This window comes from Urocampus carinirostris, chromosome 13, assembly GCF_059441175.1.
Source record: "Urocampus carinirostris isolate Australia breed hairy pipefish chromosome 13, RoL_Ucar_1.0, whole genome shotgun sequence".
NCBI lineage: Eukaryota > Metazoa > Chordata > Actinopteri > Syngnathiformes > Syngnathidae > Urocampus > Urocampus carinirostris.
Window position 1 is genome coordinate 18,803,293 of NC_142361.1, and position 27,417 is coordinate 18,830,709.

Genomic DNA, 27,417 nt, shown 5'->3' on the forward strand with positions numbered 1-27,417 from the left:
CCGTTTTTCACTTCAATGTAACTTTTTCGGCACTTGATATCCCATCGGAGCATGTCAAGAGGGCCTACAGGAAAGCCGAAGCCGGCTGAGGTGCCGGCTCGGCTGGCGTCCAGGCTGCGTCAGGCCCAGGACGTGAGGGACGAAGACAAGCTGTATCGGCACCAGGGCGTCCTCTACCCACTCCTTCTCTGCCCGCCGGAGCACCTGAGCGCCCTGGGGGCTGTCACAGCCAGGGAGGACGACGTCCTGCTGGTGGCCTATCCCAAATGCGGTGAGGAGCCCGAGGACGCCTCTTGATTATATCCTGTCTTGTACAAATGCTGAGGAGCTCAATTCTGAAGAGTGAGTTGACGCTTTACACTGAAAAACAACGGTGACCAGATGAAGGTGCTGTATCAGAGTCAGATCAGTGCCAACATGTTCTTTAGATGCTACTGGCAAACTTGGTAACCAGTACATTTCTCCCTCGGTTATTGCGGTTAAAGGTGACCAGAACTTCCCCGCATAAAGGGAAAATTCACAAAGTAGCTTTGCACCTTCATAAAGTCCCCCAAGGGTCAGACTTATACCCCAAAATAACATCTTTACCAACTGAGAGTATTCGACTTTAACAAAATAACTATATGTCTACAGATAAAAAGACAAAACACAGACTTGAGGAGAACTAATGATATTTATTCTCATTATACAAAAGCAAAACCAAATTTGAGGGCTTCTCCTTGCAGTTCAAGAAAGCAATTTAAAGGGTGGCTGGCTAACTAGCTACATTCCAGCATCGGTTTTTGAAGCCAGGCCTTCGTGATGATTAAAATACAACTGTTTCAAAATTAATAGTTTTCCATGAGTTGTAGCTCCAGGTCATCCATTTCATGGGTAATGGATCTAGCGTTGGTGATATACAGGTTTGGCAGGGGTAGCTGAAGAGACTTGTAGCCTAGCAGTAGCAGTAGGCCAAACCTGGAACCTAAGTAGCGCCTTCGCTCCCTACGTCGCCACAGTCGCCTCCCAAACCCGTTAACGATCCACAGAGTACTTGTTGGTGATCAGCAATGTTTAGCACTTTTCTGACTCCTCCATAATCCGATTGAATCGATGAATTTATTTTCAAAGTGACGAGACGCTAAAACTAGATGTCGCCATGCTTGGCAGTTTGTTTTGGGTGGCAGACACATTGACATGTGTGCCCGCCTCATTATTTGAATGGCAGCATACACCTGGCTATCACAGTCGCACACACAGACAGTCACGCCTACCTAACAAGCAAAGCCCTCTAACCTGCCTCTGTGAGAGCATTTGTGTGTTGTCTGCACAGAATACAATGCAGGATATGTTGATATCAATGACAATAAGTAATAATTTTAATTCAAAATCCGCAAAGCAGTGAACCAGCGATAACCAAAGAGCAAAGTAGCTAGTGTTCTCCGTACTATCGATTTCATGCGAGGGGAAAAAACCTCTACACAAAATATCGGCATGGAGAGGGATGGGCACTGCCAGGCAGTACTTGCCCAAGACATTAGAAGAAGTAGAGCCCCTCCATTCACTAACAAAAACCTAAATTGATATAATTAATAAGCAAAATACATGAACTATCATATAAACATGCATTTTTAAAAAACTTGTAGGTCAAGAAATGTATTCACTATCCATTATATGAGGCTCAGTTAGTGGGACCTGACATAATTGTCTGCCATCTTGCTGCTACGGGTATCCTCAAAAACCAAAACCCTTGTGAATCGCTGTACAAGTAAGTTAAAAGAAAAATGGTTTGGTGACTTCGAGTCTTAGTACGTTGTTATCTTCCTTGTTCATATCAGATTCTCCCCTACCAAATATCAGGTCGTTTTCTATTTGACGTAGGAAAGACCCCCGCCTCAGATTTGGATTTGGATCAACAGTGTGGCCTCAAAACATGAGTTCAACTCCTTACACCCATAATCAGGGTTGGGTAGGGTTACTTTAACTTGATTACTTTCAATTACTTTTGGATTACTCCAATACCAAATATGCTAATAAAAGACAAAAGAAACTAAATATGAATAAAACAATGACTCACAACACGTGGTAAGCTTTCTCTCCTGGCTTTGATCCCTTTGCTCTCCGGCAAAACTAACATAATATGCGACAAAAACAAAATGAAAATAAATCCAAACAGCTTGCCAACATCATTTTTGCCGTTCCATGTATTCCGTTACTCCCCAAGCCTGCACAAAATTTAGTAATTTTATTCATATTTAGTTTCTTTTGTCTTTTATTAGCATATTTGGTATTGGAGTAATCCAAAAGTAATGGAAAGTAATCAAGTTAAAGTAACCCTACCCAACCCTGCCCGTAATTCAAAGCGCCTGCGAGACAAGCTGCCACCGAACCAACCAGCTTGACGTGTACTTGCCGTCACGGTAACTGACAGTGAATGCAACACATCGATGGGTGCAGGTTTCAACTGGATGGTGGGTTTGCTGAAGAAGATCCTGACGCAGGCGGCGGGAAGGACCGTCGACACGATCATGCCTCCGCTCATGGAGTTCTTCGGACCGGACGTCGCTGAGGTTTTCAATGCGCGGTTATTGGCGCGACACTGAAATAATGACCTGGTCTATTGAAATGAGTCACAGTGAGGCAGATATCACATTTGGAGTTTTGGTATCATTGGAGAGTATATGAAAAGAGCTTTAAAATGATACCATAGTCAAAGCTTTATGATAAACATTTTTGAAGATAAGCGGGTGGTTAGAGCACAGCCCCACGGTGTGGAGGTTGAGGGTTCAAGTCCAGCTACCGCAGCCTCCCCGTGTGGAGTTTGCATGTTCTCCCTGTGCCTGTGTGGATTTCCTCCGGGCACTCCGGTTTCTTCCCACCTTCCCCAAAAAATGCATGTAAGGTGGTTAGCGAGTATGCGGCACAGTTCTGAGGTCATGAGATCAAACCACCTGTGTGGAGTTTGCATGTTCTCCCCATGCTTGCGTGGGTTACGTATGGGCACTCCGGTTTCCTCCCACATTCCAAAAACATGCATGTCTGGATAAGTGGCCGGTCCAAATTGTCCCGAGGTGTGAATAAGCGAGTGATTTGTCAGGCTCTATGTGCCCTGAGACTGGCTGGCAACCAGTTCAGGATGTCCTCTGCCAACTTCCCGAAGATGGCTGGGGATGGGCTCCAGCACACCAGCGACCCTACTGAGGATAACCGGTGCAGATAATGATGTATGGGTGGATGTTTTGATTATATGGCCATGTAAATTATGACCTTCCAGCTGATCCAAAACCTGAGAAAATCACATTTTAAGTTTTCTTTTCCTTGTTTGCTGTGATGTCATTCAAATTTTTTTTACAGTTAAGGGATAGTCTAGTTTAACTTTTGTAAAGGCATTTATACACATATAAAAAGAATTAGACCATACTGATATATGTTAACATACATTTAATTAGTTTTTTGAGTTTGTTACTTACCCCATTTATGTGTATTATGAAATTTGGGGAAAGTCATATATTTTCAAAACATCGAAAATGTAAAAAATGTTTTTTTGTTATGATTTTCCTCGTTTTTTTTCTCAGTTATCGGGCTAGGGCTGTAACTAAAACTAAAACGTTGAGACTTGCGACTCATTTCGGCAGAGTGTCACATATGATAATTTGTTATGTGGTGTATGAGTGTTTGTACCAGCATATTGTGTGCGCTCCATCCAGTTCCCTCTACAATCTCCTGAAAACTTTTAAAACCATGTTCAGCCGTTGGGACTGTAAATCTGTTTTATCAGCCAAGCTAGTGATCGTGATTCATTTAGCGTTAATGAATTGAAACTTATTTAAAAATTTATGAATAAGACGTCAAACATCTGAAATACAACCAAAATAGATATATGAAAGTCTCGACTGGGGTAGTCTGTATATTTTTTTAATTTTTAATTTTTTGAATGCACTGAAAGTTCAGGGCAGAATTTGATTTGTTAGTTTTTCCCAGTAGGTTTTGCTGTGGTTTTTAAGAACAAGGTGTTTTAATTTTGGAGGGAAATGTCTCCACCAAAAATATTTCAAATTGATCACGATTGCGTTAAATGTAAGATAAATTAGAATTAATCCCTATGATTTAATTTGAAAGGGATTAAAGATACCTGTCTTTTCAACAAAAATCTAACTGGGAATTCACATCTGGTCTAATGTTACCTAATTTTTGCCGAGGATAAAGAATACTCTGTCCTAAGAATGCCTTCGACAGTTTCTTGTTTGTCTGAGTTGAAGACCAGCAAAAAATGTTTTGATTAACACAACCAAAATACATGTTAGCATTGAGCTAAGCAGACCTAACCCTAATCTTATGACCTACTTTTTCACTCATTCACTGTGTCTTGTTTATCTTTGTCCTCCCCTTCCACTCCTGTGGTAAGAGCAAGAAAACGTACTTTGTACTTAGCATACCATAACTTGTCACGTAAAATAAGCGACCATTTTTCAGTCCTTTTTTGTGTTGCTTCTTTCATTAAATTTCACGTACCTCAAAACCATAGCATCGGAACTGGTTACAACTATATATCAGAGTGTTTTGTGCTGAAAAAAAAATATGTTGCCCGACTGCTCTACTTTTTTGTTTATTCGTTCTCATCTTCTCCTGCCTCTGAACTTTTCTTGTCTCCCAGTGGCCTGTGTAAAAAATCAAAATCCTTAACACAACACAGGATAAAACATATTGTGAACTGGTTCATTCCTTCCCATAATTGCTTTCAACTAGTTAGCAATGCAGAGGAGGTAGAACAAGGGGGAAGCCAGGGCACCCCCGACCTGACTTTGTGCTCCCTTTAGGTGCTGGAAGAAATGCCGTCCCCCAGACTGCTAGGGACCCACATGCACCCCGACAACATCCCTACCTCCTTCTACACCAAGAACACCAAAGTGGGAGTTTGCCAGATTAGAAAGAAGGCCACCATGCATGTTGCCTCAAAGTGTTTGCCGTCCTTTGTTTTAGATGCTGGTCATCTTCAGAAACCCCAAAGACACGCTGGTGTCTTTCTACCACTTCTGCAACAGCAACCCCTTGCTGCCCTCACAAAGCTCGTGGGACACCTTTTATGATAACTTCTTGTCCGGAGAAGGTCAGCCCCTGACACGCACTCCTATATTTTTAAAAGTATCCACTCACTGAGGTGGCCTTTTTGATACTTCTTGAAACAGTTCCGTGGGGGTCGTATTTTGAGCATGCGTCGGCTTGGGAGCAAAAGATGGTGCTTCCCAACGTGCTGATTGTTACCTATGAGCAACTCAAGCAAGTAACTGCAAACAAAATAAGCTTTGCGTTCATGGTATGGGAGCCGAGCAGCAAAATGCCGCCGGTGGCAAAATGGTAGCCCAGGGAGACGGACAGAAGCGGTGGCATTTCGCAACTTGGTTCCCCAAAACTGTCAATCTTAAAGAAGTGTGCCTCGACGCCGAGCTTGAATGTGAGTAGTCTGACCATGTTGTGTCGCAGGACCTTGCGGAGGGTGTCCGTCACATTTCGGCCTTTCTGGGCGTGAAGCTGAGCGAGGCCCAGGTGCAGTTGGTGTCGAATGGGAGCACCTTTGCCGCCATGAAGGAGAGCGCCGGTGCATCACACGGGAACATGGGAAACATCTTCTTCAGGAAAGGTGCCTACCTGCTTATCTCACGCACCGGTGTAGAGGGGCGCGAAGTACGACTTTTCTGATCTCATTCTGGGTAAACACAATTTTTTCCATGTGTTGTTGTGATTCAATGTTGTGCCTGGATTCCTGTGACACAAGGTGTTTTGGAAAGATCGCATTACCCAAACAACGGACAAAAATATTACCGTTTTTATTTACATTTACCTCCAAGGCTTTGAGGTTTGAATGGAACCAACTAAGTGGAATGAGTCTGATTTGTTCCCTTCCTTGAACACCTAACTTAGTCCGCGAGGCTGCCACGTTGCTTGCTAAGTGATCCTTTTTGCTTTCTACGCTTTCAGATCTAGAACAGGCAATATTTGATTTTTTTAACATTTCAAATTTTTTTCTGTAAGTCTAAAAGTCCATTTTTCAAAATGATTAGCAATCTTGTTAATGTAAGTGAAAAACGATATGGGTTCTATGAAGAAATGTTGCATAGCAATCCTAAATCATTTTCTTTTTCCCCGAGTTCATTTTTTTAACTGTTCTCCTTTGTCACTCAAGCTGTCCTTCCATTGAGAGCCACTGGAGAGAGCCTTGAGAAAACACTGCAAAGCCACATAGGGTTTTATGATTTCAAGGATGTGGCACTTTTTGTACTTGATTGATGTAAACTTGTTTCATGATTTTTGAAGTCGAGGTGTAGGTCCATTCCCATTACTTCCTCTTTCACTTACCCATTACATCCTGTTTGTCTTTCTCCTCCACTTGTTTGAAGCAGGCAAGGGAAGGTTCCCTTTGCGGAATAGTAGAATACTTCTTGCTTACCACTCAATACGAGCTGTGTTTGTTTTGATGTAACACATGACAACTTATTTTTTCTTTCTTTATTTAACTCATCTCAAAACTGTAACATAGGAAACACTTACAACAATAAACTGTGTTGTTTCACTTGCAAAAGAAATAAGTATGCCGCCCAACAATTATTGTGCTTCACTTTTGTTTTCTCTTTCTCGTCTTCCCCACAACTATTTCTCCTGCGTCTGTGCTTTTCTTTTTCGCAGAACCCTTTGTTAGAATATACGGTAAATAACAACATAAACACATAAAGTGAGATCATTCCCTCCAAAAATTGCTTACAGCTGGATAGTAATGCTTAGGGGGTGTGACTTAGGAGACACTTGGATGCTACAGACCTGACTCTGAAACGGAGCTTGTGTCCCACACTCTTCGACCATATTCTATGCTTTATGAATGAATATGACTTTCCGTCCCTCATGATGAACGTTATTTCCTATTGTATGAAGAAATATTGAGAGCAAGTGGGAGTAATTGAAATGAACCTTATTGTCCTAAGAATTCCTTTTCCTTCACTGTTCACATAAAAGAACCTGTAAAGTTGCGTCTTGTCAAGTCCCTTACGCGTAAACGTGTCCTTGTTGTGTTCCCGCCCTAGTTTAGCATTAGCATGCACTAAATTCATGTCTTACACCTGATCATTGCAGGAGAGGTTGGCGACTGGAGGAACCATTTCACTGAGGAGCAGAGTCGCCACATGGACCAGATGTTCAGCAAACATCTAGCCGGAACCGCTCTGGGTCGCCTCCTGCACTATCAACTCCACTGCCAATAGCAAATTCTGGGACTGATCTTTACGGCGGTCGTGGTTGGTGGGCCTACTACTGTTTACAACACAGGTGTGGGGGGCAATGGATAATGTAAGTCAGAAAGATATCACAAAACGAAATCGTTTTTGTTTGAATCCAAATGAGGAATTTTCAATTTAGCACTGATTCATTTCAGTCTCTGTTGTTATTTCTTTATCTGTTATCTCAAAATGAGAAGACATTTGCTTTTGCAGATTTAATGAATTTACTGAATAAATAACAGTGTTTGATTTTGTTATGTGCTCTGTCTCATGAATAATTATTGGAGTCAATTGCAATTTTTGGATGTTTGAATCTGTGTTACTTAAGGATAACGGCCAACAGCCGTATTTCGATAAAAGGACTTGCTCAGGGGAACTTGTAGACAAGACCGCTTTCAAAACGTGATCTCGTCAATGTGCGTTACCTTTTGTAATTCTTTTCAATCACTCAAGTTTGATTGTTGGTTTAGTGTGAACCATCGGATAGCTCTGGCTTTTCTCCAACATCAATCAGTAGGTGAGTGTAGAGAGGTTCTTGCTCTTTGGAGAGAAGTTTGTAGGTGAGCGAGTTGAGGCCGTCCGAGTGCCAGACCACCTTTGTTGTGTACAGGAGATCGGAACTAAAAAATAAAACAAAAATACATTTAAATTGGCTGAAATACCCAAAGTTGACACATCATTGCAAAGAGATTGCTTGTTTACTTGTGTGGATTTTCCTCATTCCCTCGATCTCGCGGGTGTTTGATCATCTTGTAACGGGCAATAGCCAGAGGAGGGCGCATAACTTTCATGCCCGACAAGTACACTCTGGAGAAATTGTGAATAAAGATTCACTCAACAGTTAAGCTTTCAAAAAACAAACTGTCAGTAAAACAGACCCACTATAGACATGCACCAAAAATATTTTGAGTAAGGGAAAAAAGTGGAAGAATGTTCAAAGAAAAAGGGTGACACTTTTTACCTTTTCCTCAAATCATCGTCCTCTCCTCCCCAGCCCCAGTACTGGTTGGAGAAGCCGTTCAACTTTCGGAACTGATCCGGAGTCATTGCAACCACCCCGCCAAAATAGCGCGGATACGGCAGCCTAGTCGAGGACAGACCACACACAAACGCACACATACTTTTTAATTATCGCCTGTTTCTGCGCATATATTTCAGGAATGAAAAGCGCAACAAAGTGTTTCTGTAAAAACATGGGATGTGAAGATGATTGACTTTTCTTCCTCCATGTGGGCAGTTCCCTTGAGGTTTGTATTACAAAACATTCTGGGCGCAGGACACAGCTGTTTGATTTACAATTGGCCAAGCTTTATACTTAGAGGGCGGGTTATGACAAAGTGAAACTTTAGAGGTAGTTTAAAAATCCATACTTTGCACCAGCTCTTTGTCTAGACTGGGTTTGGCAAGTTCTGATAAAACTCAAGGACTTATCCTAACTGAAAACTAAAAACCCCACTTGAAACAATGTAGGGACTGATTAACAACTGGACGAATGGATGTATCAAGAATTATGCCTAATAAGTAAAGGAGTTATAAATCAAATAAATTGTAGCAGAGGTACAGTAAGTCACCTGGGGTCTCAAACCTGGGCAGGGCTCAAAATTCACACCTTAATGTTTGAGATCGATGGACTTACCTTCCGGTTTGACCCATGACAGTGCGTACACATTACAGACTATACTTTTCAACAAATTAACTGATTCAATTAATCATGTTTTGCAAACTAATTGAAAAATATTTTATTTAAATTGAAATCCGGAATGAGGGGCCGCTTGGGTGGTTCAAAGAGATAGTCACTGCTGTTGATCTGAATCTAAAAGGACATTGGATTTATTTTATATGTAACTTTTGACCGTGAGTCTCTGTCTCTTGAAAACCAGATGTCGCCCAACTTCACAAAGACCCTAGTTTCTGTGGTCCCCAAGTAAATTGAGTCTGAGATTCCTTTTATAAACAAATAACTCATACTATCATGACTATAAATAGAGACACATTGCATTATTTAAATAGGTGGCGGGACCAGACAGTGCCTTGTAAACAAAGCAACGCCACGGGGTGTGTGCTCACATGTAACCAAACTTGTTGATGGATACAGCCAGGTGAGTAGGGTTGCAGGTGTCGCAGGCGTACGTATTCCGATCGTCCTCGGCCAGCAGGTCCACGTCATGGATGATGACGCAGTTCCAATCATCATCTCGGAGAACCTCGCGGAGGCCGGCGTTCAGCAGTTTTCCCTTGTTGAAGGTGCCCTGCCCCCACTGATACATGAAAAATGCAAGCACGTGAGCGGCCGGTTTGAAACAGTGTTTCTCAACTGGTGGGTCACTGACCCATTTTCAGTGGGTCTTTGCAAAATAATGCCTGGAAAAAAATGAGGGTCATTTAAACTCCTAAACAGTAGATGGGGATGATGCCCTGCAAATGTGAGTTGACATCCGTCATTTCACACAACAGAAAAAGACCGTGTGTTAACAAATGTTGAGCATGGCCAAATGCAAATACAGCAAAGCTGGGTTGGGTAGGGTTACTTTAACTTGATTACTTTCAATTACTTTTGGTTTACTGAAATACCAAATATGCTAATAAAAGACAAAAGAAACTAAATATGAATAAAATTACTAAATTTTGTGCAGGCTTGGGGAGTAACGGAATGCATAGAACGGCAAAAATGATGTTGGCAAGCTGTTTGGATTTATTTTCTTTTTTTTTCTGTCGCATTTCATGTTAGTTTTGCTGGAGATCAAAGAGATCAAAGCCAGGAGAGAAAGCTTACCACGTGTTGTGAGTCATAATTTTATTCATATTTAGTTTATTTTGTCTTTTATTAGCATATTTGGCTTTGGAGTAATCCAAAAGTAATTGAAAGTAATCAAGTTAACCCAACCCTGCAGCAAAAGAACATATGATGTATGACTTTTATTATACTGAAGACAAAAGTTACTAAAGTGAAGTGTATTTTATTCCATTAAAAACAAATGTGTGTATTTTTGTGCAAACAAAAACGAGTGCTAAAAAGCAGAAGAAAGAATAAAAACTACTGATATTGAAACGGAACATTTTTCTTATTTATTTGCCTTTCACAAGGGGGTTAGTTTTTGGGGTTACCCATAGCAGCTTTTAGAGATATCAGCTCCCTTTAAGTGAGCCTCGTGTCAAATAAATGCAAATTTCTCAAGCTATGAGTATGTAAAAAAAAGCATGTTCATATGTATGACATGCATTTTTGTTTATTATTTAAATACATCTTTTCCCACTAGAAGATGCTCAATAATGCACACTATCTCCTTAAAGAGAATTTTATTATTTGAAATTGTTTTTGTTTTACTGGCCATTATTTTTCGAATAAACGTAAATCTTAACTAATCTAAAACTGCTTTATAAACCCTAACTTGTTCATGTTGTTGTGTGTTTGTATGTGACTTATAGGCTTCGAAATGGCTGAATCGGTTTTGTAAAAATTCACATGGTTGTACTTTAGGCTTCCGCAAGTGTCTTTAGCTAGGTTTTGTGTCAAGGAACCCGCAATAAATACTGACAAATTCGATAAAAATCTGCCTAGGTGCGGTCTGCTTTTGTGGGATTTATAGCACCCTGTGACGGCCAAATCGAATACTGTAGCTCCCAAATACCGACCACTCCAAGCAGCCGAATCCAATCTTCTATCGACCCCGTTTTGCCTCTCTCTATTTGAGTTGCATAAAATCTTCAATACATCTGAGAATGTTTTCCTTGATTTGAATCTTGGCTTTTATGGAGGCTGAGATGGTGGCTCCTCGTCAGACCAGTTGAGAAACACTTGTGTAAAACAAGCCCAAGAAAGAGGAAGTTGGTGAACTCCATCCCGCTCACCTGTTCCACCACAAAAATCCCATAGTCAAGCTGCTGTCTCTGTAGGAAAGGATGCAGGTGGTAGATGAGAGCAAGCAGGTGCGTGTGCCGCGCGCGGTACGGCACCACCACGGCCGTGCGCTGCCGAGCTTTGCAGTCCAGAGGCCGGTAGAGTCCGCCCACCGACAACCTTGCCCACCTTATGCGACTCTCCTCCGAAGTGGGAGTCGGCAAGGAAAGATTGACAGGTTGCAGTCCGACTGACAAAAGGACGGGAAAGGTTATTGAGCGCACGCTGGACACCGTGCGCCCTCTGCGCCAAGGCGGTTGAGTTTCCTCACCCAGCAGTGGGGAGACAATGTGGCAGTGAACAAGCGATTGCGGAGCGTACAATGGCACCCAACGGAAGAAGTAGAACACAATGGTCACCGAGACTATCGACAAGATGAGAGGGCGCTGGGACTTCACAAGACGCCCCCAGCGTTCCATCGGAACAATTGACGCCAGAACTGATGCAGTTCTGCACGTGGCGCGGGCGCTGGGCTGTGTGGAAAAAGCAGATTCACTTAGGCTAATATTCAAATGTTTTGACATTATTAATTTATTTTGATTTGTACCAGTAGTGGAACTAATAAGCTATTATCATAACAATTGTGCACAAACTGAGAAAAGGGTCGAAATGATGCCAGAGCCGATGGACGGGCCCTGGTCCAAAGCCTCTCTGGGAATACATAGTGTAACACCAGCCCCTTCTGTGGGTCTTCCACTAAAATATTTTCAAATTTCAGAGGAACCTCCTGCTTGGGGTCGGACAGCAAGACGACACTCGTCAAAAGGGGATCCCCGATAGCCGACTCGACACTTAAAGGTGGGATCCATTGTATGGGGTGTCTAAAAAGGGTAAAATATTTTATCTACTAAGTATGTGCTGACTTAACCAACATGACCAACTGCGTTCAAGGATCCTTTATGCTTTATCTTCCGCTGCCTCTATCTGCTTTTAACTCACTCTTATCAAAGCTGTTCGGGGCAGAATATGTTAGGTTGGAGGAATGAGGGTGGGGGGAGTGCTAGAGATTGACGTCATGCTTGTCCCTGCAGGTTTTTTTGTTTATATTTAATAATGTAGCATGAAAATGATGAAGGTAAAAAGAGAACAATCCAAACGCCAAACCAAACCCCCAAAGAAAGATGAGTTAAAAAGAGAATTTTCTATACAGGAAAGTCAAATCATATTTATTTGTAAAGCCCTTACTCAAAGAGCTGCATAGAACATCAATTACTTCTAGAGTTGTTGCATTAACCATAATACAAATATGTGAGAGTGACAGTGCAAAACCTATGTGAACTCTATCTTTTTCATTTACTTTGTAAGGTTGAGGCTATTTACAGGATAAAATTAAAAAAAATCACCTAAATCATATAAAAAACGATTGTTTAATTGAAAGATTTTCCTGTTTTTAGTTAATTTACCTAAATCAAACGGTTAATTTTGGAGGAAAATTTGTAATGGCTTAGCATTAAAAATCTTCCTTAAGTCCCCTCCCGTCTGTGCCTTGCCATAATCTCATTTATCTGCTAGTTATTTACTCTTTTGTTTTATTTTAGCCATTGCGTGTGTCTGTGTATTTGGTGTCCTAGGTTTTTGGTCGGGAAAAATGTAGGGAATATTATTTTCATATTAAGGTGCAATTTCTTGCCTGAATGTGCTATACAAATACATTGAGTGATTCATTGATTGAACAGATAAATAGGAATACATCATAATAGTTATTGATTCTGTCTGATTCTTTCATATAAAATCTCAAACGATCAGGTGTTTTCTTGTACTCATTTTATAGAACTGTTGTTTGGGAGTCAAGTCATTTGTATCTGTATAACATTCAATCACAAGAAGTTTAAAAGGGCTGTGCAGACCACAGACTGTTCCAGACTACAGACTATTATTACACTTTATGATATAAAACTTGCATGACGGCAAACTCAAAACCTTAGCATTGGGAAAATAAGAAACCTTGAGAAGGGACAGTTGTAGGGATTAAGCTTTAATTGAATTTAGCTTTAATTTTGAAAATTGTTAGGTTTTTAAACAAATTATTCTTTACTGCGATCAGTAAACGAATTTGCCTCTAGGTGTTACTTGTGCTCCAGCATAAATCGTTTTTACCCTCTGAAAGATGCTAGAATTTCCTACACTGATCAAATTTGTATTGTTATTACTTGAGTTCTTTTAAATTTTGATATGAATTCAAAACCCAAGAAAACTGCATAAATGAACCAGGCTGATGGAAATAATCACACAATTTATGAACACAGAGAATTAAAGATATGAGAGTTTTTTGACCGCTGAAAAGTTACTAGCACAAAAAGAAAGTTTCCTGCTATAATACTAGTTGATTTGATTAGATTTCCTTGTACAAAAAAAAAGCTTATTCCCAAGAACCAGCAAACATGGTGTTAAATTTGAAACCATCCTCCTACTTGTTGTTGCGGAGAGATTTGGTCTCGTGCTCCCGTTGGCCATATCGTATGGCCCATGAGCTGGACTCAGGGCCGCATTTCAGGCCTTCATGGCCCGATCAAGCACCCGCCATGCGGGGCTGAAGACAAGAGTCAGTTTAAAAGAAGTGAACGAACTATCAATCAGTTCTCTTGATATAGGGACCAGGTACGCCTGACCAGACCATGCCTCTATGGGCGGGGTCGAAGATATCTGAACCTCCCAGTATCAGGTAACAGTCTTGAAGTTGCTAAGCTTGATAGAAAGCCAAAGAATTGAGAAATTTGCATAATGTTCTCTACTTGAGAATGCCCCTCCAATCGTCATACTTATGTTCGGTGAGAACATTGTTTTATCGATACATTGCCTTAGATATTTTAATCACAGTACGTTCAAAACTTCATGTTATCAGATTTCATTATGGTACATGGTGAATTGGTATGTTCGGGAACTGCCCAAATGGGGACGCAGTCGTTCCATCCATTCCATTCCAAAGAGTGACTTGAAAGTCAATTTTGTACTGTATTTGCTCTACACAGTACATGGGGTAATCCCCCAATGGATGTTGCAACAGACACAGACGAATGCTTTATTGCGTCCGTCTCACAATTATGTTTCGATTCCAGCGTTTTATTGTATGGCGTGTACGTGTTTTTCATGTAGCTTTTGGTTTATTGTTTGGTTGGATCCCTTAACCACTGGGGTCGTAGGGGCACCATTTCCTGTGTTGTGTCTTAAGCAAGTGCACGCTTGTGGCACCCACCCCTCTCCAGGCCAACATATATCTATACTAGTCCATAGGTAGGGTTTTGAATGGTCCTGTCAGGGTGTGCCCAGCGATTAGCTAGACGACAAAGCCATAATAGATAGAAATATAATTAGACAGGTTTTTAGGAAAACAAAAATATCTGAGTCTACTTTTTAAAAAAATAAGGAAATAATATTCAATTTGTACAACTTTAAATGGTTGACCAGAATTTTAATTGCAGACACAACAAATAACATGATGTAACAGATTACCTAATCCTATTGGATTTTCCTTGCCCTAATGTAGGTTTTAGTTCAGGGGATGGTGTAATAATACTCTATAGTTTGCAATGGTCTGTGGTCTGCACAACCCTTTGAGACGCCTTCTGATAAAGGGCTATACAAAGAAACAAGACTTGAGATACGCTAAGAAACTTGGGTTTTACAGAGCACTTTGAAAAAAGCAAATACAAAAAAATGGAACTCACCTAATGCCAGTTGGGTGAAGTTCTCAAGCGAACTGTCGGTCTGATTAATAATGCCGATAACGACCTGCGTCAAGCGTCGGAGTAGACCGAGCTATCCAGGAGGAAACTTCTTGTCAAACTCCTGAATCCAAGACACAGCCTTTACGCTGGACTCTCCTCTAAAGGTCACTACCTCTAAATGCGTGAGGGACACATTTGTGCCGATGCATGCTGTTCTCTGAGCTTAACTCTCCCCTTTTCACTATTGTCGCCCTTCATTTGCATGTAACCATTTGACCAAGTTGCTTGCTTATTTTTTTCAATATTTACAATGGGTCAGCCTTTCCCCTCTGAGTTGATTTTTCTTCAGGGCAGATATAAAGTTCTATTTGTCTGGGTTTTCCAACAGGAGCCTTTGAAGTGGCTTTGAATATGACGGTTTAATAAGTGATCAAATAGAATAGAATCGTCGTTATCGTCATTGATAACAACGTAGTGTAAAATGTTTAGGACATTAGCCGTGATACTCCTGGATGAACAGTAAAAGACAAACGGGGGAATAACAAGATAAAGAAATAGTACCGTTAGGATCGATAGGCAAAATAAATGAATTGCTTGAAGACTGTTAAGCAGTCGAGCCTTCATGGGGTTCTAAGCAAAATTCAATTTGGGGCCCGCTATGACTTGATCATTTGCATTCCTACTAGAAGTCATTCCATGTTCTAATCCAGGGGTTGGCAACTAGTTGGAGTCGGGGGCCGCATCGGGTACAAAGGTTTTGGCCAAGGGGCAGATCTTGAAATAGATCCATTTTTTTTCATCTGGGAATAAACATACTTGCAGACATTTACATGGTATAGTTCTTTTGAACTAGATTAGTTTCATCATATTGGTTCATTGATTCATTTGATATTTAGTTTTCAAGCGTTACAGTAGTACTTTTTAAAAAGTATTTTTGAGTATTTCTGTAGTCGGATTTAAGTTCAGTATTTTCTTGTAGTATTAATGTAGTTTTATTTTTTCTACTATTTCTGCAACTGTTATTTTGGGTAGTTTTTCCACAGTAGTAAATTCTTAGTATTTCTGTAGTATTTTTGTTGTATTACGATAGTAGATTTTGTTGTTGTCTGTAGTACTGTATTTTTGTAGCATTACAGTACTTTAATGATTTGGGTGTTTTTGTAGAAATCCTCTATTGTTATTTTTTTGTATATTTGTACTATTTCTGTTATATTATGTAGCATTTCCATAGTAGAATTGTTGATGTACATCTATAATATTTCTGTAGTAAAGTATTACTGTGGTTTTGTTTTTGTAGTGTTTTTGTTGTATTTCCATAGCAGAATTTTTGTACTATCACTCTAGTTCTATTTTTGCAGTATTTCTGTTGTAATACTTCTGTAGTAGTATTTCTGTAGTAATATTTTTCTGGTAGTAATTTGTATTATAGTATTATTAAATTGTATTTTTGTAGTATTTCTGTAGACGTATTTTTCATGTATTTCCGAAGCAGTATTTTAGTAATGTTTTTGTAGTATTCCCATATTATATTTTTTTCATATTTCTTTAGAATTTCTATGATATTACTGAACTGTAGTTGTGTTTTTGTAGTAATTGTAGTTTGTAGTAATTCTGGGGTAATATTTCTGTAGAATTTTGCATCATGGTATTTTTGTCGTATTTTTATACTATTTTTACCGATTTAAAGCAAAAAAAAAAATTGTATGGGGTCCCGGTTCTAAGCACTATATTTGATATTTAGTTTTGTAGTGCTTTTGTAATATTTCTGTAGACAAAGTTGGCATAGGGGCAGCACGGCGGCGCAGTGGTTAGCACATGTGCGGCACAGTTCATGTCTTGGGAACCTCCTGCGTGGGTTCAAATCCAGCTCCAGACTTCCTGTGCGGAGTTTGTATGTTCTCCCTGTGCTTGCGTGGGTTTCCTCCGGGCACTCCGGTTTCCTCCCACATTCCAAAGACATGCATTTCAGGTGAATTGGCCAGTCCAAATTGTCCCTAGGTGTGAATGAGCGAGCGAGTTGTCTGTCCCCGTGTGCCCTGCGATTGGCTGGCAACCAGTTCAGGATGTCCCCTGCCCGCTGCCCGATGTTTGCTGGGATGGGCTTCAGCACCCCCACGACCCTACTGAGGACAGGCGGTGTAGCTAATGAAATGAAAAAAAAAGTTGGCATCATAAATGTTAACTGCTCTTTAGGGCCCCCTAGTGGTCGTTGGGCCCTAAGCGCTAAGTAGGCGCTTAGTTTGTTTGCACTTTAGTTGTAAGTGCATTACGAAAAAAGTCCAATGACTTGGCAACAACTTTTGCAAAAATAAAACTAAAGAAATAACATACAAATATACGTTTTACTATACATGGGCAAGATATTTTTTCACAGTCTTGAGTGTTTGTTGAAGGTGGTGATCGCCTCGGGGAAGAAACTTTCTTTGAGCCCGTTTGTCCTTACTTTAAGGGACCTGTAGCATCAGCCAGTCTACGAGGTGGTGCCGGGGTGAGAAGAGTCCTGACTAATGTTGATGGGAGTGTTTGTAAGTAAATAAGATGGGCGAGGCACTCAAGCTGTTAGGTCCGACCTCATTTGAACCCTGGTCTGCAATAATAACCTTCAAATGTTGCATTTCTTGCGGTGTGTTCAATGAGGACAGCAGGACGTTGAATTTGAAGGGACTGTGTGTAATATATAGAGCCTCACAATGGTACAAAAAACTGTAAAAAAAACATTGATTTGAATACTAAGAAAAAATACCTGATCATCCATCCATCCAATATCTGCACCACTTAAACTCAGTAGGGTCGCGGGGGTGCTGGAGCCCATCCCAGCTATCTTCGGGCAGTGGGCAGGGGACACCCTGAACTGGTTGCCAGCCAGTCGCAGGGCACACAGGGACAGACAATTCGCTCGCTCATTCACACCTAGGGAAAATTTGAACTGGCCAATTCACCTTACATGCATGTTTTTGGAATGTGGGAGGAAAACGGAGTGCCCGGAGGAAACCCACACAAGCACAGGGAGAACATGCAAACTCCACACAGGAGGTTCGATCTCATGACTTCAGAACTGTGCCCCACACACGCTAACCACTGCGCTGCTGTGCTGCCCTGAGCTATCATACCAATGTTATTTTTTTATGTAAAGAAAAAAAACATATGTCGAGAATTTATTTATTTTACACAGTGGAATCCCAACCTAAGGTTGCAGCCATGTTCGTCTGGCAACTATCTGCTACGCGGTGCTCTGTAGATTCAAATAAATGAAAAAAATAGAACAAAAAACAGGATTAAGCAGTAGAGCAACCATTAAAATTTATTTTACTTGCTGATGTCATTTTCTGGCTGAAATCATGATTTATTAATTGTATTTATCCGTTATACACACATTATTCCCCCCTTCAAAACAACTCAAGGTTACGATAAAGGGATTTTAGCAATGATGATTGATCAGTCAACATAACACCGACGAATGAATTTGCTCAGCATTGGATGCAACGGGAATTGAGCCCGGATCGTGGAGGAGAAAGTGCTGATCCCTGAATACCAAACCACTGAGGATGTAAATAACATAAGAAATGGCATTAGATTTGATATCATCATCAGAATATTTTTACTCATAGTGCCATGTTGTACAATGTTCTAATGTTCCTGTTTTGGCTCCCGTCTGTTTCCCGGCTCCAACTCATTTTCTGATGTCCACCACGTTTTTTGCTCTCCTGTCCCGGCTACTGGCCTTTTTTTTCCGCTCCCGACACCGCTCGCCACAGATGTACCACTTCTGCGTTCAGAGCAACCTGCTCCCCGCGAACAGCGATCACCGGATCGTGTGTGCAATCCTTTCCCTTCTTCCCAATAAAACTGAAAGAACGAACGCAAATGGGTCCTGTCTCTGTTCTGGTCTTGACAAAATGAAGTATATGTGCTGCTCCTTTTGAGTAGCATTAGCAATAATAGATAACTAATCATGGGAAAAGGGTCCATACTATAAAAAAATATATACTGGACAACTTAATTTGCTGTTAGCTTCCTAATACCATCACTAATTTAATTGTTTGTAGCTGAGGTGTGCACCAAATCAGAACCTATGGTATTACTATCACCCTTTGCCATGAGGCAAGATAATTGTGTGCCTCACTCTGTATCCCCAGATGCTTAGCACAGTAATACATTAGACACTACTCCTTTTGATTTACAGCATAAAAATAAAGATAAATCCCGTGATTAAAAAAGAAATAATGGATTTTCTGTTTCCTTAATAATACGATCACTAATTTAATTATTCGGGGTTATGGTGTGCGCCAAACAGGAATCCTTGTTCTCATTATTACCCACTGCCAAGTGTCACGAGTCGTGGTGGCGTGGAAGGTGACCGGACGAGAACGGAAGCAGGAGGCATGAAGGGAGAACTCAAATGCGTTGACGATCCATAAGTTTTATTTAATAAAATAAAAGTCGCCCAATACTCCGGGGCAAAACAGAACAATACAGAGTTCCTCCGGCACGAACTCAACAGGACAAGGCATAACAGACTAAAACAGGACAAGGCATAACAGACTAAAACAGGACAAGCATAACAGACCGGGATTGTGTATAAGAGTAATGAACCAGCAACCGCAGAACCCACAATGCAGCCTTAAATAGCTGATCCACTATTAGTGGAACTGCTTTCAGCTGTTGCCCAGAGGGCGGGGCAGACTGGTCACCAAGGCGACCGTGACAGAGCCCCCCTCTTAAGGGACAGCTCCCGAGGTCCCAAAAAGAAAAAATTACAACCTCACGCCCCGGAATGTTGACGCTCGCGATTGGGGCAAACCCGCTCCCTCCTCCGAACACGCAGGAACGGGGAGAGGCAGGCGCCATCTGCGTCGGGCGGATCGGAATCGGCGCTCGGCAGGGAGGGGGTCTGGTGGGCAAACTGGACAGGGGATAACAGACCGGCAGAACCGACGAGAACAGGACAGGCAAAATCAGAACAGGTAAAACATGAGAGGGTCAAAATCAAAACAGACCAGGCATGAGAGAGTCAAAATCAGAACCGGCAAAACAGGAGCAGCGGAGTCGGAGTCGCAGGCAGCGGAGTCGGACTGGCAGGCAGCGGAGTCGGACTGGCACGCAGGCAGCGGAGTCGGACTGGCACGCAGGCAGCGGAGTCGGACTGGCACGCAGGCAGCGGAGTCGGACTGGCACGCAAGCAGCGGAGTCGGACTGGCAGGCAGCGGAGTCGGACTGGCACGCAGGCAGCGGAGTCGAACTGGCACGCAGGCAGCGGAGTCGGACTGGCAGGCAGGCAGCGGAGTCGGACTGGCACGCAGGCAGCGGAGTCGGACTGGCAGGCAGGCAGCGGAGTCGGACTGGCAGGCAGCGGAGTCGGACTGGCAGGCAGCGGAGTCGGAGTCGGCCCGGCGGGCAGCGGAGTCGGACTGGCAGGCAGCGGAGTCGGACTGGCAGGCAGCGGAGTCGGACTGGCAGGCAGCGGAGTCGGACTGGCACGCAGGGGAGACTGAATAGCAGGCAGTCGGCACGGGAGTCGGGCAGGCAGGCATCAGAGTCGGCCCGACGGGCAGCGGAGTCGGAGTCGGCCCGACCGGCAGCGGAGTCGGAGTCGGCCTGACGGGCAGCGGAGTCGGAGTCGGACTTGCACGCAGGGAAGAGGGAATAGCAGGCAATCGGCACGGGAGTCGGGCAGGCAGGCGTCAATTCTTCCTGGGACCCCATTCGAGGCACAGCAAGGGCCACGACGGGCGGGGCCGTGGTTCGAACGGGCAGGGAAGGCCAACTCAGTAGGCGCCTGCCGAACTGCGCTCTCCAGCTCTCCCCAAGTCGCGCTGGGATCGTTCGCTGAGTTCTATTTGTTGGCTGGTTCATTCTGTCACGAGTCGTGGTGGCGTGGAAGGTGACCGGACCAGAACGGAAGCAGGAGGCATGAAGGGAGAACTCAAATGCGTTGACGATCCATAAGTTTTATTTAATAAAATAAAAGTCGCCCAATACTCCGGGGCAAAACAGAACAATACAGAGTTCCTCCGGCACGAACTCAACAGGACAAGGCATAACAGACTAAAACAGGACAAGGCATAACAGACTAAAAGAGGACAAGCATAACAGACCGGGATTGTGTATAAGAGTAATGAACCAGCAACCGCAGAACCCACAATGCAGCCTTAAATAGCAGATCCACAATTAGTGGAACTGCTTTCAGCTGTTGCCCAGAGGGCGGGGCAGACTGGTCACCAAGGCGACCGTGACACCAAGAGGCAATATAATTATGTGCCTCACTCTGCTTCAACAGAAGCCCAGCACAGTAATACATACAGTAATACTAATTGTATTAATAATATTCAGAATATAAATTTTTAAAAATTCAGCGATTTTGAAAGAGAAAATTCAGATTTTGTGAACCTAATAGAGAAAGAACTTTGAGACTGAATATATATGACCATTTCATATATTTTTAATTTTCTAAGTCCATGAAAACAGGCGAGGCACAGCACAGCCTAGCCAGCCTCCCCGAACTGCACGTCAGATTTCTTAGACTAAAAGTTGTAAGAATATATATATATATATATATATATATATATATATATATATATATATATATATATATATATATTCTTATATATATATAAAATATGATACCCAGTGATTCCTGCGTAGGTTCAAATCCAGCTCCAGACTTCCTATATGGGGTCCCGGTTCTAAGCACTATATTTGATATTTAGTTTTGTAGTGCTTTTGTAATATTTCTGTAGACAAAGTTGGCATAGGGGCAGCACGGCGGCGCAGTGGTTAGCGCGTGTGCGGCACAGTTCATGTCTTGGGAACCTCCTGCGTGGGTGCAAATCCAGCTCCAGACTTCCTGTGCGGAGTTTGTATGTTCTCCCCGGGCTTGCGTGGGTTTCCTCTGGGCACCCCGGTTTCCTCCCACATTCCAAAAACATGCATTTCAGGTGAATTAGCCGGTCCAAATTGTCCCTAGGTGTGAATGAGCGAGTGAGTTGTCTGTCCCTGTGTGCCCTGCGATTGGCTGGCAACCAGTTCAGGGTGTCCCCTGCTCACTGCCCGATGATTGCTGGGATGGGCTCCAGCACCCCCGCGACCCTACTGAGGATAAGCGGTGCAGCTAATGAGATGAGATGAGATACCCAGTGATACCACTTCATACGAAATTAATTTGTTCCAGGATTGTGTCAGTATTTTAAATTGCTCGCGTAACAACTGAATTTTCCTCGTATGAAATCATTGAAAACGTATTTATTCCTGGGCTGCCAACAGCATCCAAGTTGATTCTAAACAGCTATAAAGCAGATCTAACTCGATTCATATTCCTCCACTATAGCTAAGTGGGCCGGCTTTGTGTAGAAAACTCCCGGGCTGTAAAAAGGGCCCATTCTGGCCCTGACTGTATGTATAAGCATTTCTTGATTACCTTTCACGTCGCTCCAGCTCATTTTCAGAGGCGTTGATCTGCTCCTTGAGTGCAGCGATGACCACAACGGCGGCATCCACCTGCCGGCTGAGCGAGCGCTCTTTCTCCGCCACTTCCCGCCTCTCTCGTGACAAATGCTGCGAGTGGGCTCGCTCGCACAGTAGCCGCGTGTCGGCCTGCGCCAGTTCCGTCCTCACCCGTGACAGCCTGTGTTGCAGGACGTCGGCCGTGCCCCACAAAACGCCGCGTCCTGCAGCCAAGGGATGAGCGTGAAATTGTGGGGGCTCACTGATGGTGTGAAAATTTTTGAAGGAGCGTCTTTGGCAGGGGTCAGAAACCTTGTTGCCAAATATTTAGACTTTTTTCTATAGAGGGAGCCACAACATACTGTACATTTTAAGACAAATTTCAAGAAATCTGCTAAACCTCATCTCTAGACACAAGCCATTTATTTCTCTGTGTGGCGTTTAATGATTTTGTACAATATATGAAACTATAATCATGTCAGAGCCTGTGTCTCACCAAAAGGAAGGAACTTGGAAGCAATAAGAAAAAAAAATATATATATATACATACACTGGAGCCATATCCCCCTAGTGGGAGGTGGATGGTCAAGAACAAATTCACGATTTTGATTCTTTCTAGGAGATTGATATTGAGGAGAGGATTCCCAGCCCCCTTGCTCAACCCAAATGATGTGTTGCAACATCTAGTTGGGAGTCAGTAGGTGGCCAAAACCCCCTAATGCAGAGCACCAAGCAGGGAGGCAATGGATACCAATGTTGTAAGTGTTAGGTATAACCTGGCCGAGGCTCGAACCAGCAACCTCGCAGGCTCGGCATGGGAAGCAAGGTGGCTTTGTTGCGGTCTTAAGTGCAGTGCAAAAAGCAGAAAAGTCCTCACCAAGCAGATCTGTGTTCCAGTCGGGGTCCATGTGGAGATCCTGGCCCAGTTGTAAACCTCCGTGATGACCTAGTGGCCTGTCCGAAGTCAGTTCCTCGTCCGTCTCACCGTCTTTGACGTCCTCCTCCTCGGTCTCGTCATCATGCATTCGCGTTCCCACACTGCGCGTCCTCCTCCTGGAGATCAGGAAGTGCGCGGGGTCCCTGCCATCGCTTAGCGAGCGCCGCATGCCACGAGTGACCAGCAGGGCGGCGTCCTGGGGCGAGCCTGCCGGGAGCTTGCCTGTGATGCTGAAGCCAGCGTACTCTCGAGGATACCCTCCGCGGACATCTGGGCTGCAATAGTTCAGCTGTCGGCTACCGTCATGGAAGGAACTGGAGTCTCCGGAACAAAACTTTTGCTGCATGACTGGCGGCTGCTGGAAGATTGAGAAGTGAGATTAGAGCCTGCTTTTGGGCAACTCAGCAAATACAACGCAGTTTGTCATGCTACTATAACACACGGTCCTTATGGACGTTCGCTTGTCCAGCCTGACTCTGTAACAGTGGGTCGTCGATCTAAAATTTCATAACTGAGCAAGTATTTGGATTGGATCGATACTATTGTACTGGGATTCACACTGTCTTCCCGTTTTAACTACAATACATACAGCATAACATGCAAATCTATCTATCTATCTATCTATCTATCTATCTATCTATCTATCTATCTATCTATCTATCTATCTATCTATCTATCTATCTATCTATCTATCTATCTATCTATCTATCTATCTATCTATCTATCCATCCATCCATCCATCCATCCATCCATCCATCCATCCATCCATCCATCCATCCATCCATCCATCCATCCATCCATCCATCCATCCATCTATCTATCTATCTATCTATCTATCTATCTATCTATCTATCTATCTATCTATCTATCTATCTATCCATCCATCCATCCATCCATCCATCCATCCATCCATCCATCCATCCATCCATCCATCCATCTATCTATCTATCTATCTATCTATCTATCTATCTATCTATCTATCTATCTATCTATCTATCTATCTATCTATCTATCTAGCTAGCTAGCTAGCTAGCTAGCTAGCTATCTACCTTGGTCATATCCCTCATGTCTCTGCACCATACAACACAGTCGGCACAATCACACTCTCATACAGTCCCCTCTTAACATTTATACTCATACTCTTGTTGCTCTCACTCTCCTCAGAGCACCCAAAACCTTGCTTCCTTGTTTTCTCCCACATTCCCAAAAACATGCACGTCAGGTTAATTGGCCGGACCAAATTGTCCCTAGGTGGGAATGAGCGAGTGAATTGTCCGTCTCTGTGTGCCCTTCGACTGTCTGGCAACCGATTCGGGGTGTCGCCTGCCCACTGCCCGAAGATAGCTGTAATGGGCTCCAGTACCCCCGCGACCCTACTGAGGATAAGCGGTGCAGATAATGGCTGGATGGATGATAGCTCAGGTATTTTTTCTTGGTATTCAAATCAATGTTGTTTTTTTAGTGAAAACATTTTTTTGTGCCACTGGGAGGCTCTAAATATTACACACTGTCCCTTTAAATTCAAGGTCCTGCTAAGGTTATTGCAAGACACAAAGAATTCCCTCTTATTCCAACATATACCCGGGCTGTGGAACACTGAGGCTGCATGGTCAGTGATCGACTACTAACTCTGTGTTCTATATACACAATAATGTGTTCCTTTGTACGGGCAATTTTAATCAGACCTTTTCTTATAAAGGAAACGAATTATCGAGGAACACGAATCTGTGCAGTGCCCAGTTTTTGGAAAATGGAATCTCACCATAGATTTTTTATCACGTGATTGATATAGTTCAGGTAATTTTATTTCATTTAATTGGTCCCCTATAACCCAGTTACAAAAGGATTAGACCCAATCGTAGAATGCTACAATGTCATCAAACAGATGGCAATCATGTCCTTTTTTTGGCTGAATAGGAGATTTGATTTATGCATCCACAAACATTTTTATTTGAATTAGTATCACAAATATTCAAATGATACATGCAAGGGAAAAAGGCATGCATCCTAAATGTCAGTTAACAATACAGCAACAGCTTCGCGTATGCGTGACGTCATAAAATAGATAAATGAATCAAAAAAGGGTTTAAACGACATTCCAGAAAACCGTGCGTAACCGATTATTCTCGTAACAGCTATTACTAACTGGTTCACTAACTCCGATCAGTTAATCGCTTATAACAGGGAAAAACTGAGTCGTGCTTGCCCTTACCTGCCGCGCACGCGCGCTCGCTCAAGTGTCACGACTCGGCGCGTGCCGGCGGTGGTATGAACGCGCTTGAGTCCACGTGATGTCCGTCAAGGCGACGGACAAACGGTGTGGCGCGATGCTTCCGGCTTTCAAAGTACAAGACTTCCGGTGGGACTCAACAACTGTAGCTATTTAAAGGGGGGCGGAGGCGTTTGAAAACTTAAGGCTGCAATCGTGACTTTAAGCCAGGCGATGGCGGCAGAGTAACACATGATTTGCGTGCAAGTACTGTACATGTACATTACATTTCTTAGACCCACTCGAAACTGTGGGGGTCAGATGCATCGACATTTCGTTCTGTATACACGTGTACTAGAATGACAATAAAGTAGATCTGAATCTGAATCTGAATCTGAATCTGAAAACTCTTATTTTTTTCCTTTTTTGGGGGTGTTTGTTCTGCCCCGAACAGGCTTGATAAAAGTAAGATAAAAACAGATATGAGCAATTGAAAATGAAGCACGAGGGCTTCTTGAACTCTGTTGGATATTGGGAACACATACCTATTAGAGATAATATTTAACTTCCAACTTTGTAAGGACAGCTTAAACTACGCGCCCTACCTTAAACTCCTATTTTCAGAAAACCCAACTATTGTACCTCTTTTTATGCTCTGTTATTTGTTGCCTGCCCTGCAGCGGTGAAAGGTACAATTAAATCTAAAAAATGGAGTTTATTCATTTGGATTTTCCAAGGCAGTGGTTCACAACCTTTTCTATACCATCTACAATCTTTTTTATACCACAGATCAGATTAATGTCTGACAAGATTCTCAAAGCCCGGCCCAATAATAATGTTAGTGATAACAGCAACGATATTATTAATAATGACCCTAATTATAGGGATTGACATTACACAGGAAAAATCATTGGATTTATGTCATCATCACACTATTATTACTCACGTTGTACAACGTTGTTTTGGCTGAACTCTTTCCCATGACGCTCAATTAGAACATTGTACAACATGGCACTATGAGTAAAAATAGTCTGATGATGATATCAAATCTAATGCCATTTCTCATGTTATTTACATCCTCAGTGGTCAGGTATTCAGGGATCAGCACTTTCTCCTCCACGATCCGGGCTCAATTCCCGTTGCATCCAATGCTGAGCAAATTCATTCGTCGGTGTTATGTTGACTGATCAATCATCATTGCTAAAATCCCTTTATCGTAACCTTGAGTTGTTTTGAAGGGGGGAATAATGTGTGTATAACAGATAAATACAATTAATAAATCATGATTTCAGCCAGAAAATGACATCAGCAAGTAAAATAATTTGTAAAGGTTGCACTACTGCTTAATCCTGTTTTTTGTTCTATTTTTTTCATTTATTTTAATCTACAGAGCACCGCATAGCAGATAGTTGCCAGACGAACATGGCTGCAACCTTAGGTTGGAATTCCACTGTGTAAAATAAATACATTCTCGACATATGTTTTTTTTCTTTACATAAAAAAATAACATTGGTAAGATAGCTCAGGGCTGAGGACATAGAAGCATGCCACCAATTATCAAGAGGTGACAACCGACCCAAGGCGACCATCGTAAGGTTTGTCAACAGAAAACGGAAACATGAAATCCTTAAGCAAGGAAAAAAACTAAAAGGGACTAATGTTTATTTAAATGAACACTTAAGCAAAAAAAACTCTGACATTGCAAGACAGGCTCCATTTTTGAGGAAAACGAACAAAATACAAGGAACATGGACTTCAAACTGCAGAGTATACATAAAGTTAAACGGCACTCCGGAACAAGCAAAAATATTATGGGTTCGAGAAATGCAGGAGCTGGACAGATTTGCCTGAAGTGTAACAATGGCATCCTGGACTGACAATATGGACACCTTTATTACAGATCACAATAAAAAAATCCATCATAAAATATTAGGCCATGATTTACCGGAACTGAGCATTGTTAATCACACTGACTCCAATAATTCAAGATTAGATGACTTCGATCCTGACCACAAATTCATATC

The 27,417-nt window shown here is 42.4% G+C and overlaps 2 protein-coding genes across 4 annotated transcripts; one reads left to right on the forward strand and one right to left on the reverse strand.

Moving 5' to 3' along the window:
- LOC148353933 (sulfotransferase 6B1-like) lies at nt 1-7,501 on the forward strand. Its single transcript, XM_088351206.1, has 7 exons — nt 1-271; nt 2,437-2,549; nt 4,797-4,886; nt 4,960-5,086; nt 5,166-5,260; nt 5,461-5,617; nt 7,102-7,501. The coding sequence occupies exons 1-7, from the start codon at nt 52-54 to the stop codon at nt 7,227-7,229; spliced, it is 930 nt and encodes a 309-aa protein (XP_088207332.1). The 5' UTR covers nt 1-51; the 3' UTR covers nt 7,230-7,501.
- LOC148353934 (beta-1,4-galactosyltransferase 3-like) lies at nt 6,503-25,449 on the reverse strand. Of its 3 annotated transcripts, XM_088351205.1 has the most exons (7): nt 22,222-22,368; nt 11,414-11,615; nt 11,094-11,332; nt 9,312-9,502; nt 8,206-8,328; nt 7,947-8,051; nt 6,503-7,864 (listed from the first exon to the last, which is right to left on the reverse strand). In XM_088351205.1, the coding sequence occupies exons 2-7, from the start codon at nt 11,559-11,561 to the stop codon at nt 7,711-7,713; spliced, it is 960 nt and encodes a 319-aa protein (XP_088207331.1). In that variant the 5' UTR covers nt 11,562-11,615; nt 22,222-22,368; the 3' UTR covers nt 6,503-7,710. The 3 variants fall into 3 exon arrangements, with proteins under 3 accessions (XP_088207331.1, XP_088207329.1, XP_088207330.1); XM_088351203.1 differs by lacking the exons at nt 9,312-9,502; nt 11,094-11,332; nt 11,414-11,615 and adding exons at nt 23,125-23,542; nt 25,397-25,449 and having other exon boundaries at nt 22,222-22,471; XM_088351204.1 differs by lacking the exons at nt 9,312-9,502; nt 11,094-11,332; nt 11,414-11,615 and adding exons at nt 23,125-23,539; nt 25,397-25,428 and having other exon boundaries at nt 22,222-22,471.
- Nucleotides 25,450-27,417: the final 1,968 nt, after the last annotated feature.